This window comes from Camelus dromedarius, chromosome 5 (assembly GCF_036321535.1).
Source record: "Camelus dromedarius isolate mCamDro1 chromosome 5, mCamDro1.pat, whole genome shotgun sequence".
In the NCBI taxonomy this organism is placed as follows: domain Eukaryota; kingdom Metazoa; phylum Chordata; class Mammalia; order Artiodactyla; family Camelidae; genus Camelus; species Camelus dromedarius.
In genome coordinates, this window is record NC_087440.1 from 33,979,357 (window position 1) to 33,998,011 (window position 18,655).

At 31.5% G+C, this 18,655-nt stretch overlaps 1 protein-coding gene across 2 annotated transcripts in view; it reads right to left on the bottom strand.

The window, feature by feature from the left end:
• The window catches only part of NOVA1 (NOVA alternative splicing regulator 1), a 142,431-nt gene that overhangs the window by 30,170 nt on the left and 93,606 nt on the right, over positions 1–18,655 (bottom strand). For both annotated transcript variants that reach the window (XM_064485872.1, XM_031453522.2), the window contains exon 3: positions 4,501–4,667. In XM_064485872.1, coding sequence (XP_064341942.1) covers positions 4,501–4,667 — 167 coding nt within the window. The remainder of the gene's footprint in view (positions 1–4,500; positions 4,668–18,655) is intronic.

An 18,655-nucleotide genomic window follows, 5' to 3' on the forward strand; every position in this document is an offset into this window, starting at 1 on the left:
AATATCAGGAGAAATTCATAGTCTATAGGATGCTCCTCGACCAGACATCCAAGGTTCTCCGTTATCTGGTCCCACCCGACTTATCTGATGGTGATTTCCTCTAAACTTCAACACAAATGTCCACTTCTGTCAAGATAACCTCTTTATTATTCAACAATTATGATATCTTTCTCCTCAAATCCATATTGCTTTACCTGCCTAAAAAAACCTTTTTTTCTCCTCTAATCAGGCAATTTCTATACAAGCTTCAAGATCCAGTTCAAGTTTTCACCTATTTTAGAAGACCAAATGTTACTCTAGCCTGTATTTCTTTCACATTCCTCTAAACTTTTATAGTACATTGTTTATACTGTAGTTTTGGTATATAAATACAGTTTTACATTTTATTAGTTATTTTAAGCATGTAAAATCTCTCACAAATTAGCTTGAGAGAGCAAGGGCTACAGCTTAATATATTTCACAATTCATTGAGAAGGAATTAAATAAATTTGATTGAATGAATTAATAATGAACAAATTATGTGCTAATTCTGCCATTCTTTCATGGTGAAAGTAAAAGTCTCTGAGCTAAATGAGATTTTTGGTATCTTAATTTAATTTTAAAATACAAAATAATTATTTAAATGCCTATAACCACTTCTTTCTTAATGTAGCTTTCCTCAAAAATACATATGAGCCTAAAAGGAAAAAAAATGCTGAAAATCTGTAACAGACAAAGGAAATTAACAAATGTTAACTATATTACTGATTTGTTGTTTCTACCATGTTTTGGTTTTCATCATACTGACTCATTAAGTATAAACAATCATACTTAGAGGGGGATTTGAGGCATTTACAAGGAGGAAAATTTCAATAATCTTATGAGAAAAAAAAGTAAAAAGTACAAAATTCAAAACATAAAAGGTGAAAATGAAAATAAGTACACTAAAAAAATCTGGGTTGAGTCATGCCCTGGGATAAAGTTCAGAGCTTGTAGGCAAATAAGGTCTAAATTATTTGAAGAATATTGAATGTCTCTGCTATCTGTGTGTCTTGAAAATAAAAAATAGAATGCTCTATACTGCAATTAATACGTTTAATTTTGGCTTATTGGCTTTTGCAGCATATCTGTTTCTCATTATACTGACTTGTGAAATGAGTACATTGGTATTATAATACCTCATGATCTTCTGATATTAAGGCTATAGAAGAGAAGCTATATACTTTGATTATTTAATAAATGTTGCTATTATTGTTATTGTGGAGTCCCTCTCCATTAGCAAATAAATATTTGATTTAAATAAAACAAACAAAAAGGTAAATTTGAGAATAAAGAACTGAATAGTTCACAACATCTAACATCTGAAGTTGGATGTAAGGCTGTCATGCTAGATTTCATTATCTTTCTACATAAAAGACTTGTGAGACCTGTATGGACTACTTTCCCAAGCAATTATATTTGGTTGAGAATTCATTCAGTCAATAAGGTTTCATTTGAGGAGAATATTCTGGTTCATGCAAGTTATTCAATAACCAACTGTATCCAGATTATATAATTCAGAAAATAAAATTTTATAAAAAGCATAACATATTGTATAAAATTATAACTTTTTTTTAAAATGGAGGTACCTAGGATTGAACCCAGGAACTTATGCATGCTAAGCACGTACTCTACCACTGAGCTATATCCACCCCTCTGATAAAGTATAACTTTTAAAGCAAGTTTTATTTTTTTTGAACTAACTCTGACTTCCTACTTTAAGAGCAAGTTACATGTAAATTATACTTTTTTTAGTAAGCAAAATCTTAAATTATCAACCATAAAAATAAATATATGGTAACATACATTAAGAAAATACAATTTCATTACCAACATTAATTCATTTCTATGCAGAAATTACATTTTCCAGCTCCAGCAATTTTTAAAGCTCTAATTGTATTCTTTGCATAATCTTAACTTGATGAAAAAAAAGTCTTTAATGTTTTAAAGAAATTATTTTAAAAATTAACTTCAGGACTAAAGTCCAAAGGTATAAATATTATGCCATTAGTTAAGGAAAAGATTATCATTTTAAAAGAAATCTTACTATGAGTCTATGTACTAAAACCTAAAATATAGATAAACATATGAAATATGTTTTTATCTATTCTAGTATAAAATGATTTATTTTAGACATAATTATTTTATACTGCATTATCAGCACAATTCCTTCAGAAATAAAATCATGGTCATTTAAATTTATATATTTGACTTACTATTTAGACAATGACCCAACAAAAGCTATTATATTATAAAATAGGATACTTAGAAAGAGAATCCCAAGTTTAGAGCATATGTAACTCTGTTGATTTATAGTGTCTTTGAAATATGTTCAATTTCTCTCCCAGATTTTGAGTACATTTTTCAAATTTTACATTTACAAGAAACTGTTTAAGTATTAAAGATATTGCCCTACTAGATTTAGCATACTCTTTTGATAAATCTTTTAAAGCAATATTCTATTTCACATCATTATTGATTATATGAAAATATTAAATAATCAATAATAACTTTAATTCCATGAGTATCTACAAGGCTTACAGATGTAAATATCCCAAATTAAGTCAATCATTACTATTTTTCACTACTTATATTGAATTTAAAAACATTATTTGAACAATGCAAATAAAATAGAAGTGAAACAAACATTTTAAAATTCTGGTTTTCATAAATCTATACTGGCACTGGATATATGACAACCTATAAATCTCATATTGTAATACAGAAAATTAAAATTTTAACAATGACTCACAGACTATTATTTGATGGTACTAGCTATTTATTATTATAAAATAATAAAAATTCATTCATATCACTGTCCTGAATATATTGCCAGAGATACAGTACTCAAAGTATATTTTATGTCTTACTTTTTAAAAAAATCAAGATATTCACTGCTGTTCCTAAATGTTTGAACTTACAGAAATTACAAAAGAAAAAGGAGAAGTAATAGGCTGGATTAAGGCAGAAAATCAATAGACCCTACACTTTTGAGCCATTTCTGTATATTCTTAGCCCCAGGTGATTTTAACCAGTGGTCTTTAAATTCATAGTTTTAGAATTTGGATACAGTCATGGTACCACTTTCAAGGCATCAGGTTTTAAATTATTCTTAGTATTCACCTAGCATAGATAAAATAAACATTTAAAAAATATAAATGGCTGTGAAGAATAAAAATAACTATTGATGTTTAGAACTTTAAAATATTTACATTCTGCTATGTATAAATTAAAAGATACTTTCTTGAAAAGTTATGAAGTATTGTAAATTGAATCATTTTGATACTGACAAAGAGTATAAAATGAATGCTTTTATATGTAATAACTACCTACTCATGGTTTAAACATGGAAGAATTTTTTTAAATGATCATTAAAAGAAAACTGAATATTAGCCTATAATTTGAAAATATATTGCCTAATTATTAATTTCTACATTTGTATTTGATTAGTCAGCCTTATATTTACCTATATTTTGGTAAAACTATAGATTCATAATACTGTCTAGCATAAAATATTTTTTCAATTCAGAAACATGAAATTAATAAGATTTTGAGCTACATTTCAAATTTATTGCAATGAACATAAATATTCTATATATTAAGTATTCTGTGAATTAATGAATAATACATTTATTTTGAAGGCATAGTCTGTTGATAATATGATCACAAATTAAGAAACTAATTGTAAAAGGGCAAATGTAGAAACAATCATTATAAACATAAAAGTATCAAGTAAATTTAAGGATTTAAAAGAGGTTAAGAGGAAGACTCCACCTTACTTAACATTAAAGAATGTCATTTTTCTCCTACATCATGTCAGCCATTATTCAATCGTAAAAATTCACATTGTCTTTTATCAAGTAAAATTTTTGTTACAGAAAATCCCACACATTAAAAATGAACATTGGCCCTTTATGACATATATATAAATACTACACAAGTTATACAGAGCATAATAGCTGATTTGTAACAAAGGACTGTTTGCTAGGTACAAAAATTTACTTATACATATTTGTTGATAAAAAATGTTGAACATGATAATTAACAAGACAGGAGTTTATATGCATAACAACTATACTAAAGACTAAAAATATTACTAAAATATGGAATTAGGAATTTTGAGAATATAGTTTCTATTTTTACACTTTATTTAAACAGTAATATAATTTTAAATAGACTAAATTCCTATAGATTAATCAAATTTTTGTCCATAAAATTTTTAAAGGGCACCACAAAAAAAATGAGTCACATAATTGCTTCTCAGTGTAACACTAATAAATGTGTAATTTCAATCAACAAATAAATCAACTGATCAATCTAAGGAAGAGACTCTGATAGTCTTTAAATGAATAAATGACAACTCTGTTATGTTTTAAGTATTCTTAGAAAAAAATTTATATGCTAAAACTTAAAGGCTTCTTTTATAAGGAATTCATACTACATTGTGGATATTTGTCTTTGATTTCCCAACTAAACACTCACTTGTTTGATGCGATCTGGGTTAACGGTGGTCTGGGGTTGTAGAATGCTGACTGGTTCTGTCTTGGCCACATTCTGGGGCATTTCTCGAATTTTTTCTGCAATGAATCCATGAACTGCATTCAGTGCTTCAACTGTTCCCTGGATCAAGCACACTCGTTCAGTAGTACCTGTGGATAAAAGATTAATATTCAGAAAACGCTTATTTTGTTGGTTTTTTTTTTTTCAAAAAAGCTTTAAAATGGATGCTATACAAATGCCAGTAAAAAATGTAAAATGTAGAACTCCAAATCTTGAAAAGGGTCAGCTGAGCCAGGGATCCTGAGAAGTTCTGAACATACCATTCATTCACTGACATAACCAATATGTACTGAGCACTTAAAAAGAACTTAGGGTTAGAAACAGGTTAACACACAGATGAAGATCCACAGACCCAACTTTAAAGACCATACTGTTACCGGCGAAAAACAGACATCAAGCCAGACAATTATAAGATACGATGAATGAACTATAATGGCTATATCTACATGCATGACACATGAGTGGTTTGCAGTAAAAAGAACATTTAAATCGGTGCAGAGAGGGATCTTGGAAAGTTTATATAGTAGATAAATCTCTGAATTTGTACACCCTTTATTCCCTTACCCTGCTCTACTTTCAATCACAGCAACAATGCTATTTGACAATTTATATTTGCTTATGTTTTACTTTGCAAGCAAAAGGACAGTGAATTTGTTTGTTTTGTTTTGTGCTATAGTTTCCCCAAAGCCTAGAGCAGTCTCTGGCACCTAATAGGTACATGATAAATATTTACTGGATAAATGAATCAACACTGCTTGTATCAGTTATGTAGTTTTAATGGTAGAATATCATAATTAAAAACAAAATTTTAAATTGTTTAAAAGTGGAAATTCATGAATCAAGATTTTTTAATAGTATTTGCTTCATATCTAGTGAATAAAATATAGACACATCATGTGAGGCATGACTAAAATGAAATTGGTCAGGTTTAATACACAGGTCCTACAACTCATTTTATACTTTACAGATATACCTGAAGACAATAAAAATAAATGATAAGTTTTCAGACTATTTTGAGCCTCACTGCAGCAGCCTGGTATTAAACTGTAATCCGCTCAGCAGCCCAACACAACAAATGCATAAACTTCTCAGAAGGAAGTGTTGCTTTACTAAAGTTATCAAAAAAGTCAAAAGAATATTTTAAAATTTATAAAATACTTGTTTTTTAACTAATAAGAAAACATCTAAGTACTTAACACATTTCCTTTTGGTGCTACAGTTTCAAAATTCTAAGCCACTCAGAAGTATTTTTAAGGTACATTTTGAAGGACAAAAGTGTGAAATTATACACATTTCAAAAATCTCAGGGAGTTTACACTGCTTTAAGGATTAATTGCCATATAAACCATTTTTCTAGTAGTTTTAAATTTTTAAAAGACTAGTAAAAGATTATCATTCTTACCTTTAGGGAAAAAAAGAGGTCTTCAGAATTAGGAGCAGAAATAAAGAATAATACTATATGAATACACCTAAATTAAATTTCCCCATTTTAAACAATGAAGATACAAGTTTATGAAAAGCTATGTCTCCTAACTTGTACAAAATATTTCAATAGAGAGCAAGTATATTTTTCAATTGTAAGAATGGATAGAATCTGAAAAACATAATGTGAGTCTGAAGCCTTACTATTTCCTGTTTCTCATAATCAGCTTTTCTCATCCTTATCTATCTTGATGTATCTCTGTATCTATTCCTGGGTAAAATGATCTAGCTCATAGGAATACTCCAGGGAGTCTTTACAAGGTTGTATTAATTGTCCAATAAATGACTAGAAAGGATGAGAATTGATCAATGCAGCTCATGCAAAGTGTTCTCATCTAAGTCAGCAGACAAAACAAAACATAGATCAGATTACATTCCTGCTTTTGGAGACAACAGCAGAGTGCTCTTTTGGGGATGCCGAGACAGGAAAGGAAATCAGCCTCAACAGATTTTTTTTTTAAAAAAACTTGGCACTAAGTAACTAAAGAGACTATATAATACATGTTGCTCTTAAAATTCTAATAGAATACCTACTGTGTCAGACAACACAGTAACCTCAATACCCTTCAGACTATACAGACTAACAGGCAGTAAATGGAAATCACTGAGCCATAAAGAAATATGATTGTCTAAAACTAAATTTCACATAGCACATATGAGACAATCTGGAGATAGTTTATAGGTCCAAAGTTGCAGTAAATATTCTTTAAAGGTTAAATTATATTACTACCATTAGAACTACTACAAAAAAGAAGGAAAGAAAGAAAAAATGAGATTGTACATCCTCCGATGGGAATTGCTGCAATCCTCAGAAGAGATGCTGTCATATTCTTCCTCTGAACTCTAATGGCCTTTTCACTTAGATAACATAAAACTAAAATTTTTAGGAGAAAGTCACAAAAAGGGAAGACTGTCAGGTATATGACCAAACTGTGTAACAAAAATGAGACTATAAATCATAAAAGTTGCTGTTTTTGTCATTTTATAGGCTTTTAGGCTCCATTAGTGTCTAAACTAAACTGCCAGTTATTTATCATTTTATTTAACAGTAGCATTTACTTCTCTTTGCAATAGACTAGCAACAGAAGCTGAGAAAATTACATAAAAGTATATGCTTTTTTTTAATAACGTAAAGATACAGGATTATAAGACACCATTAATTTAAAATTGCACTTTTAAGAGGGAAATCAGAAAAATTAGTAGGGTCAAATATAGGCAGTGAAATTTGAAATGGCTTTAAGTCTTGATATCACATGTAATATCATAAACTGAATATGCATGTTGATAAAATTAGGTACAATTATCAGATTCCATTGCAAAATTCTGATATATATTTATAATAAAATATATTCACTCTGTGCTACTGTAACCTTGGACAAGTCATTTAAATTGTTTCTGCTTCTACCTAAGGCATTGTCACCTGTGCAGTGGACCCCAACCCCTCTTACCAACCAATCACTGTTTCTCCAGGTATCATAATTTTTTCTTTTCTATTAGATCATTTCTATCAGCAGAAAACGTGTTACAATTTGTACAGTTTTTAAAGATCCTTCCTTTATGACAGAAGTAGAAAATTATCCTTTGGTAAAGCATATGAAATAACTGATTTAGACAAAGATCATAAAATCATAAGATGAAAGGTTAATGGGAAAATTTCAGTGGAACCATCAGGCAGTCACCAATTGACTACACTGATCAACATTAGCATAACTAAGAGTGTGAAAATCGAACATATGCCTCCTGACATGACGCAATATGAAGCACAGGGCTCAGCGATAAAGTATGCATCCCAAACTGGCTGAGCCTAAATCTAACCAAACATTTGGTACTACGTTACTGTTCACAAATAATACTGAAAATAGAAAAATAAATTAAATGACACCATGAGGAAGCAAAGATACAAATCAAGAATGTAAGATAGTCAGGACAACTCTAATTTCATCAATATAGGAAAGGCTGCTTTCTAGACTAAAAGGGCCGTAAGAGATACGATGATCAAAGGCGAATTAGAATTTGACTGAATCTATATTCAAACGACTTTCATTTTAAACATAATTATGGCAATCTCATAAGAGCGGGGTATTAGATAGCATCAAAGAATTACTGTTAATTTTAATAGGTGTGATTATGCCATCAGATTGTGTGAGACAGTGTCTTTTTTTCCTTTTTTAAAAGATGCATACTGAAGTACATATGGCTAAAATGACTGTCATTTGCTTCAAAGTATTTTTTGCAACAGAAAAATGAGTAAATTAAATAGGTATGCCAAAATCTTGATATTTTTGATAAATATGAAGTGTATAAAGAGGTTCACTGTTTTTCTATGTATGTTTGAAATTTTTATAATGAAAGGAAAACATTTTAAAGCACTCCCTGGCCTCATACCCCTCCTCTAGTTACAGCTCAATTTCCCTATCCCTCAAAATTCCTTGAATGAGTTACACATATATTCTCTTTCTACTTCTTTACCACCCATTCCTTTTTTCTTGAATCTACTCCAATATGGCTTCTGTTCTACTGCTCCACGAAACTACTCATCACAGCTATATCCTGGTAAGTCCAATCTTCATGTCTATGATGTCTAAACCATCAGCAGCATTCAACATAGCTGACCATGCTGTTCTAAAAACACTTCACTTGGCTTTCAAGATACCACATGGCCCTTGTTTAATTCAATTCATTCATTCATTTGACAAAAATCTACTGAGTCCCAATAAATATTAAGTACTATACTGGATACAGCAATGACCAAACAGTCAAAGATGCTTTCATGGAGTTCTTATTTTAGTTCATGAAGACAGACACTATACATAAAGCAAATAAAATACATAGAAAGGATATGAGATAAAACTAGTACTATGGGAAAAGTCAGAGGATAATACCAGGATAAGCAAAGACAAAAATAAAAGTAAAGGATAAAAGAGAGCTTGTCTGTCATGTTCACTACTGCATCCTCAGTGTCTAGAATAGTGCCTGGCACACTGCAGATGCTGAAAAAGTATTTTCTGCATAAATGAATAACCATGAGTCTAATTTTCTTATCTGTATATTAAAAATATATGATTGATTTTAACCTTTTCACCTATAAAATGTCTATAAAACTAGTAAGCCTCTTTGGGTTTATAAGGGGAGTCAATGTATATAAGAATGAGATCTATTTGGGGGAATGATTTTAAAAACTAAAATAAGTTATAAATTATAATGTCAGTAAAAAGAACACTTGATTTTTAAAAAAGCTTCGAGAAAGGTAATAGGAGAAATAACAAATAGTTCAATAGTCTTTTTCCTTCCCAGGACAGAAAAGAAAATAGATAAACTCTAAAAATGTCGTCTACCTAAGAGAATAAAATTATGAAAAGAATACTTTTGCTGTAGTATATAATACCATCCAAGACTTTTTAGATACCTGAGACTTATTTCAACCAGGATGAGTCTAGTTTAGAATAATACGCATATACTAATGATCTGATCCATATATTTCCAATGTCAACAATAAGGAAAAGTAGCGAACAATTTGTTTGGATGTTAGAAATGTATCAGTTTATACTCCTACTGAAATTATAACTTTAAGTATCTTATGATATAAATGCAAATATATACTTCTTTAGGAAATATTAGTGTCAGTCTAAAGTAAGAAATTTGGTTGAATGAGTAACAGTGAAACATCTCAAAATTAAAAATTAATACCAAAAATCTAGTAGAATATTAATAATTCTATGACAACCTATAGACAATGTTTATAGAGAAAGTGGAAGTGCCAGTTAACTTTTCAACAGGCAAAAATTGAGGCTTAAAACAAAATATGATATATAGATAATTTTATCAGTAAGATAACAGCTATTAATAGCACAGAAAAATTCCTTTCTCTGGATAGCTAATATTCTGAATGGATAGAGTTTATTTCTCCCAATATGACATTTAGTTTCTACCATTTTAAGAAATATCTCCCAATTTGTTATATATTTTAAAATATACTTAATATTTCCATAATACTTGGGCAAAACTACATAGTTCTGGACAGTAATACAGTGGCAAACACAAGATTTCTTTAGGTATGCATGTCTATCCTTATACAAATGGTGCTCTGTGATTGGTATTTGTTTTTTCAGTTTTCACATTCTTCCTCTTACTACCACTTACCCCTGCTGTTTGTTGGTAGGTCAGGTTCTAGCAACTTCCTCTCTTCTACTTTGCTGCTTCTAGTACTCAATGGCTGGTGAACCAGCTAAGTGAGGTTACTGAAACTATATAAATTAGCAATGGATAGATTCTGAGTGACAACCATAGAGGAGGTTGACCTCCGTGAAATCTATTTTGGCTTTTCCGCCTTTATTTCTGAATTTAAGGTCAGTACTAATAGGTAAAATATTCCACTGATGCTTCCTTAAGGTTTAAAATTGCATGTAAGCATTTTTATTTTTAAAACTAAAGACAGAGAATATAATTTTCTTTAATGAATAAAGCAATTTATAGTGATTATTTCACTATTCTCAGTCTATAATCATGGTGATCTAATTATGTGAATGTCTTTGTAGTTTAAAAGAAGCATAAACATTAGCTCATTAGCTTTCCTGTAGTTTAACTATTATAAGTCAAGTATAGAGTATCAATCATTTGTAATGACATGTATTACAAATTTCAGGTTAGAACAAAATGCAAATTATTTTAAAAAAGAATAACAGTATATGTATTATATAAGTTATAACACAATTATTTAATATATTATTAATACAATTATGTATTATGTAATATATGATATCTCATTTAATGTTCACAATTATCAGGGCAGATAATATTTTCACCAACTTATAGGTATAGAAGTGACAGCAGTTGGGCCAAGGATACATAACCAACAAATGCAGAGAGAAGTAAGGTTTTTTTCAAGTACCATATTTTTTTCATTACAACATATACCTTCTGAAAAATGTAATGTTAGTCCAGCTACCAAATTACAACCTTTTAACAAAGTCACATATGTTTCAGCTTGATGATGGAACAATAATTTTCACCCAAGCCTGATAATTTTTTAAATACACTGAGTCATACTATTAATATCACTTCACAGATTTATTTCAAATCTAGTATAAAATGAAAGAAAAAATTGACCTTTCTTGCAGAGAACAAACCACCATAGGAGATGGTTAATAATTGTGTGGGCTATTAGCAAATTTTTTAGAACAAATTTTCAGATCAACAAAGTACTTAGGAAAAGTGCCATAAAAAGTAAGTTCAATTTGTAATTGCAGCTTTTATACCATTGTACAGTTTTGCACATTTGATAAAGCTTCCTCCTACCCTACAATTACTGAGGGAAAAATATACTATTTCAAGAAGAGGCTTTTTAAAAAAAGGAAATCATAGGAATTGACATCTCATGAAAGTAATAATTGCTTTTCTCCTTCAGGTGATTAACTCTCTACACAATCATGTATCTACTTCTAAACTGTAAAAATTTGTAGGGGGCCATTATAACATGTTTTAGTCCAAAGCCAACTTAGTGAAGCTTGAGTCTCTGTTTATAGAGTATGCTTTAACATTTAAATATACTCAATTAAACCAAAGGATAAAAGTATACTTTTTAGAAAAATCTAAAAGCACTCATATGCTTCAAAGAACTTAAGATGAGAGAATGAGTGACAGCCAGAGATGTTCAGCTTCTCACTCAATCTCTGTCCTATGCATGCAAGTGGCATAGTCATTTACTTTTAAATAGCCATTCCCACAAAGCAACATCAGGAGTTTAGGAGACTCTATGTTCTGAAGACCCTGAAGTTTGAAAGCAGACATATCTGAAAATTCTAATTAACAATTATAATTTATTTAGTTTTTAACTTCTGAGGTCATGCAAAAGACCTTACTATAGTTATGATGATGACTAATTGTTCATTTGTATTTAGCACAGGCTTATGCTACATTCAGAACTATAGCAATCCTAGTTTGGTCAATATTATTACCTTTGAACTTCCACCAAGGATTATAGGATTATAAAACTGCCATGACTAAATTTTATTTAAAATATAACTACACTTTTATAAGTACATATAAAATAGACTCCCTGACTTTGCCTCCACTCCCAATCAGTGTCGACATTTTTGACACTAATTAGTACTCTTAAATTTCTGCTATGAGAAAAATGGCGCTTGGAATTTTTCTAGCTACTCCATATGAGTTAGTACGAATTCACCTGCAGAATTTTGTGGACCACGCTTGGAAGCTGGGAACACAGCTTGCAACAAACATGATATCAAATCAAGCTCAGAACCAGTGGTAGCAGGCATAGCTAATCAAAGTCATTTGAAAGTAAGGAGCAAAACATGCAACTGGACATGTAGCATGGTAACAAATCTGAACAGTGCTGCTGCTATAAGCTGACAGCAAGATGATGAACATCTCTGGTGATAGCCCCACTCCTACCAAGTGACATAAGTTATCACCTTTGAGAGCCGATAGAGCATAATACATTAGTCAAGATTAAGCAGTAAGTATAACTCCCTATTTTCTTAAAAAAAGTGTTATCAGAAAATGACTCCATCTTTATCATGAACCCACAAATCCAATATGAAAGCAAGGCCCACATTTGCGTGGATTTTAAGAGAGTGAATTATTCAAGTCAATGAATGGTAACAATTGCCATACTGTTAATCACATGCACTGTATCAGATGAATGTAGAGGAAGCATGAAGAATAGTGGCCCATTAACTTGCTGGAGGAAGGAATATGTGAAGGGAAATTTGTAAAGTTTGGGAAAATGATAAAAATTTCAAGAGTATATATAATCCTTTTATTTTAAAAATTGTTTTATTAAAATATTTAAAATATATTAATTTGTGGCAGTTTTATATATGTTGAAGTAATATAAAATGACAAAATACTTGAAAATTGTGGTAAATTACACATAACATAAAATCTGCCATATTTATAATCGTACAATTACATGGTATTTTTATTCATAAACTTGTGCAAGTCTATTCCCAAAATTATTTTATCACCCCAAATAGAGAATCTGTAACCCTTGAAAACTAAATCCCCATATATTCCCAACATCCCTTAGTAACTGCTAATCTTTCTGTTTCTATGAATTTGCCTATTCTAGCTATTTCATATAAATGGAATCATACAATATTTGTTTTTTTGTTACTGGCTTATTTCACTTAGCATAATATTTTCTTCATGTTGTAGCATATATCAGTACTTAATTCCTTTCTGTCCCTGAATAATTTTCCACTGTGTATATATAAAAATTTTGTTTATCTGTTTATGAACACTTAGGCTGTTTCCACCTTTTGGCTACTGTGAATAACGCTGCAATGAACATTAGCATGCAAATATTTGCTTAGGTCTCTGTTTTCAGTTCTTTTCAGTAGTATACATCTAGGAGTAAGAATTCCTGAGTCATACAGTAATTCTGTATGTCGGTAGCTTTTTGAGGAACAGCTAAACTCTTTTCCACAGCAGCTGCACCATTTTACATTTCCACAATCAATGTACGAGAGTTCCAATTTCTCTACCTCCTCAATAACATGTTATTATTTTAAAATAATAGCCATCCTAATAAATGTGAAGTGGTATCTCTGTGTAATTTTAATTTGTATTTCCCTAACGACAAATGGTGTTGGGAATCTTTTCATTGCTTATTGGCCATTTGTATATTTTCTGTGGAGAAATGTCTATTCACATCCTTTGCCTATTTTTTCTTCTGATTGTCTTTTTGTTGTTGAATTTTAGGAATCCTTTATATATTCTAGATATTAAAGCCTTACCATACATATGATTTGCAAATACCTTCAGATACATGGATTTATTTCTGGACTCTCAATTATACTCTGTTAGTCTATGTCTGACCTTATGTAAGGTACCACATTGTTTTGATTCATGTAGCTTTGTAGTAATTTTTGAAATCAGGAAGTGTGAGTCCCCAGCTTTGTTCTTTTTGAAGACTGCTTTGGCTACTCAGGGCCCCTTGCATTGCCATATGAATTTGAGGATAGGGTTTTCCATTTTTACCGAAAAAGGATGTTGGAATTTTATTGTATCTGTATACTGCTTTGGCAATATACATATTGGCATCTTAACAATACTAAGTTTTCCTACCTATGAACATGGGGTGCTTTCCCATTTATTTAGGTGTTCTTTAGTCTTTCATCTTCTTAGTTAAATTTGCTCCTAGGTATTTTATGTTTTTAGGAGCTATCGCAAATGAAATTGCTTTCTTAATTTCTTTTAGGGATTGTTCATTGATGGTGCATAGAAAAACACTGATTTTTGTGTATTGATCTTGTACCCTACAACATGGCTGAATTTACTAGTTCCAGTAGTTTTCTTGTAGGTTTCTTTGAGGTTTTCTATATTTGGGATCGTGTTATCTATGAATAGACATAGTTCTACTTCTTCCTTTCCAATTTGGAAACCTATTTAAAATTTTCCCTGTTCAATTATTCTGGCTAGAATTACCAGTACAGTGTTGAATAGCACTGGTGAAACAGGTGTACTTGTCTTGTCCTAAATCTTAGCGGGAAAGATCTCAGTGTTTTATTACTGAATGTGATGTTATAAGTGGGTTCCATAAGTGCCCTTAATCACATTGGGGGAAATGGCAGTATTTTATCAGGAAAAATATTACAAACCTACATCTTGCTAATCCATGCTCTCCCTATGCATTACAGTTTTGCTATGACCATGATGCTGGAAAAAAGGGAGCAAAACATCTTACTTAATAAATAGCTTCAGCATGCCACAGTATATTTAGAGAGAAATGTGACTTTGGGGCTGAAAGTGAGGCTCCAAAGTTCTTCAAAGTTCTTTAGCTCACTTGCCAAAAGTTATTTTTGTATTCTCTGATGTGAACAGACAACAGAGTATCTTACCACTTCACGTTTTTCCAACATCAAGTATTAGACAATCACAAACTAAAGAATATCAGAATAAATTAGCGTTACAGGGGCTAAAAGTGATAAAACTGGTGGCTACTGTTCAGATGCAGTTTTGTGATGTCGTGAACTAAATGTGACTTATCTATTATACACTTAGTTTTAAAAATGTCTCAGAAAATGGCAAAATTGTGTTTCTATAATAATTTTCCATAATTCTAATTCTTGTTTCATATAAGCCTCTCTCCTATCTTTGTCTCTATTATTCTGAATTCTTAAAATGTTATGGAGAAGGCTTGTCAACTGGAAGAATCTCAGACTAGATGTTACCTGTGACTGAGTGACTGTCAGATACCTTCATGCACTACCATAGTAACAGACAATTTTCCATGGTCTTAAACCTCCTGACCCTCTGGCTAGTCCTCTAGACTTACAATCCACTTGAAGACAGATCCTTGGACTCCTGGTCACCCACTGACCTCTGATGCCTGTGAGGACAGATGACAGGCTCTCTGTCATCCTCTGGCCTCCTTCCCTTTAGAGGGAATCTCTGGGTCTTTGGTTTCCTGTCCACTCTTTATGCAGCTTTTGGCCTCCTGCCCTTACTCACTGACCTACCCTTGTGAATAAGTCCTTGAGTATCCTTCTTAGTGCATTTGTGTCAACTGTTCCCCTGACCAGTGGCTCCCACACCTCAGTATTTCACTACTCCTGCTCCTCCCCCATCGAAGGCCACTACATCATTTCAAGGAAGAGAAAAGAAATGTCAGTGGTATCATACCTTTAAAATACTAAGCTGGACTATAACTTTACTTGTCCATCTTCCTATGAGATGACTATTCCTCACATTCTTACATACCTAAGTTACCAGCAGAAGTCTAAATCTCTTTAGTCACCATAATCAGATTCTTATGCTTACAGCCTTCTCTATGTCCCTGAGTCAGACCCAATTCCTATCGTCTGTCCTTGTAAACTTCTTCATTGTGCCCTCTGTTACCTCAGTTTCAAAATATGCCCCATATCTGAAACTCCTTTCCTGAATGCTCCTTGTAATCTCCCCCTTAAAATCTGGCTGTTCCCTACATCTTTATGTCTCATGGAGCACTCTCAACTAGGGCAGTCTTTTTTCTCTCAAATCTCAGGTTACTCTGGCCACAAACTGTTGAGATATTTTCCTTGTTTGACTTTGCCACTCCCATTGCTCTGTCATCACTCATTCTTTCAAAGTTTTCTGGAACAAAGACTGAACAGAAGTACAGGTAAAAAGGAGACAGTGAGTCAGATGCTAAAGTCAACAAAGAAGAATGATAGGGATATTAGTAAACTATAGCAATGAAGAAAAACAGCAAGTTGTGTATACTTTTATGCCATTTTACCTTTTCCTCTCCATTCAGTAGCTTCAGTTAACTATTCCTTCTTTATAGAAACACTTTCTTCCTTTGACTTTTTTGCTGCTACTCTCTTCCTAGGTCAGGTAAAATTCAGTTCCATGGTTGCAAATGCCATAAAAATATATTATGAATTAATTCACTCTCTTTCTCCTGACACCTCCTAGTCCAAATTGTCACTGTCTCTAAACAGGATAGCCCACTTCCTGCACCTCTACAATCACTCCTTATTCAAAGTAATTTCTCAAACACACAAACCATATGTAACTTACCTGTTTAAAAACAAGGTACTGTATTCTCATTTTTCAGTTAAATTCAAACCCTTTACTCTGGCTTTCAAAATTCATCATGACCTGGCCTCTGCTTAGTTCTTAGTCTTCATCTCATATTACTCTCCCTCTCTTTTTCTTCACTCTAGAGTTAGGTCTTTTTTAGTTCCTGGAACATGTCAAGCTTCTTCTCACTTAGGCTCTTTCTTCCTACTGATGCCTATACTAGGAAAACTTTTTCTCTGGCCTTTCCCACAGAAGCCCCTTTCTCATTGTTAAGACCTTGACTCAGTGATTCTTCATCAGAGGAGTATTCCTTGGCAACCATGAAATAGCCTGCTCTCAATCACTCTCTATCACTTTATGTTCCTTTACCTTCTCCATGACTCCAACACTTTCTGAAGTTATAGTCTGTTGTGACTTGTTTACTTCATTGTTTGTCTCTCCCCACTGAAACAGAAAGTCCAAGAGGGCAGAAACCTTGACTGTTTTGTTCACAGGGGTTTTCCCAGGCCAGCATTTAGCAGAGTGTTGATAAAGAATGATTAATTTAATGAGTTAAAACTATGGCCTTGGATGAGCAACATTATAACAAATTTTATTAATCCAGATAAATTACATTAAAATCTACTGTAAATGTCAAAAGAAGAGGAAAATACATACAGAGAAGTATATTAAACAGATGAATTATCAATGACGCAAGGTAAACCAAAGACCATTATCACATAATGTCTCCTAATAAAATCTATTAAGAACATATGTATCATACATTTCTATTTTAAAGATTATGTTCTTTCTAATAATGCTTTTAGAAAAACCCAGGGATGGGAGCTCAGCTCAATGCCCTTTACCTACTCAATGACCTACAGATTACTCCTTAGAAGGTACACCCAACTCCACAGAATGAATAATTTTACAAAGGGTTTTCCCAGGGGAAAATATCCAAGTAACCAATTCCCTACATTGGAGTAGGGCGTACAGACAAAACTTCATAATTAAACTTAATCACTATAATGATAAAATATGAAACCCTGACCTCAAATTAAGACTTCCCTATAATACTGCTGTGTATCAAAGCATGACATTTTGCTTTGGCATCTACTGAATGCCAATAACTACACACTGCTAAGAAAACAAATGTTTTTATCAATTAAGTCATTTGACTAAATTCTGTTAGATTACATTAGAATTAAATCAAAAGTTTTAATATATTTATCATGAACACTTCTATGTAAAAATTTGAAAATATATGACTTCAAATTGAGTTCACCTCTATTTAACTGATGAAAAAGAAAGTGCTAACATGGTATGTTTCTAAAGGACTATGAAAACACTATTTATTTACTCAATGAGTCTTTAAAAAGCTCAAAGAAACCATGGTTTTATAAACATCTATAATCAGCTAATATATTCTGAAAACAAAGTAAACGGCAGTTATTATAATAGTAAAATAATTTTACCTAGAGTAAAACTAGCCCTAGTGTTTTACTATAGTAAAGTAAAGATTATAGACATCTGCATTATATTACAAGGTGGTACAGTATATTACCAAGCTGAAATATCAAAGAAACATAAATGAACATAATTTGACATTAAATTTGTCTGAGTACTTTATAAAGAATCTTAATTCTGAATAAGATCTACAAAACAGCCATGAAAAGCTCCCCTTGGGAATATTATTTTTAAAATTCTGCAAATTAATTTAAAAGGAATAAAAAATTACTGAGAATTTAACCTCCAGCCTTCTTATTCATCATCTAAGCATATTCAAAATTAGAGATCAACAATCTAAAACTATGAAGAAAACAATGTGAATGTGAAAGATATAGCAAAATGATTTTTCTTATCTAATTTCTAATAATGCAAGGGAGGAAACTTTTAAGCTATAGGCTACTATTTATGTATAGCTCTAAAAAGGAAAATAATAAAGTGATATATAGAAACTCCATAGGTAACATTAGTGTGGAGCTTATAAAAAATTTACAAGGACTTTGACTACTCTTAGTCTTGAGAAAATTTACATGGACTTTAAGCTCTCCTGTGTTCCTCAGATATTATGTTAGCAGAGAGG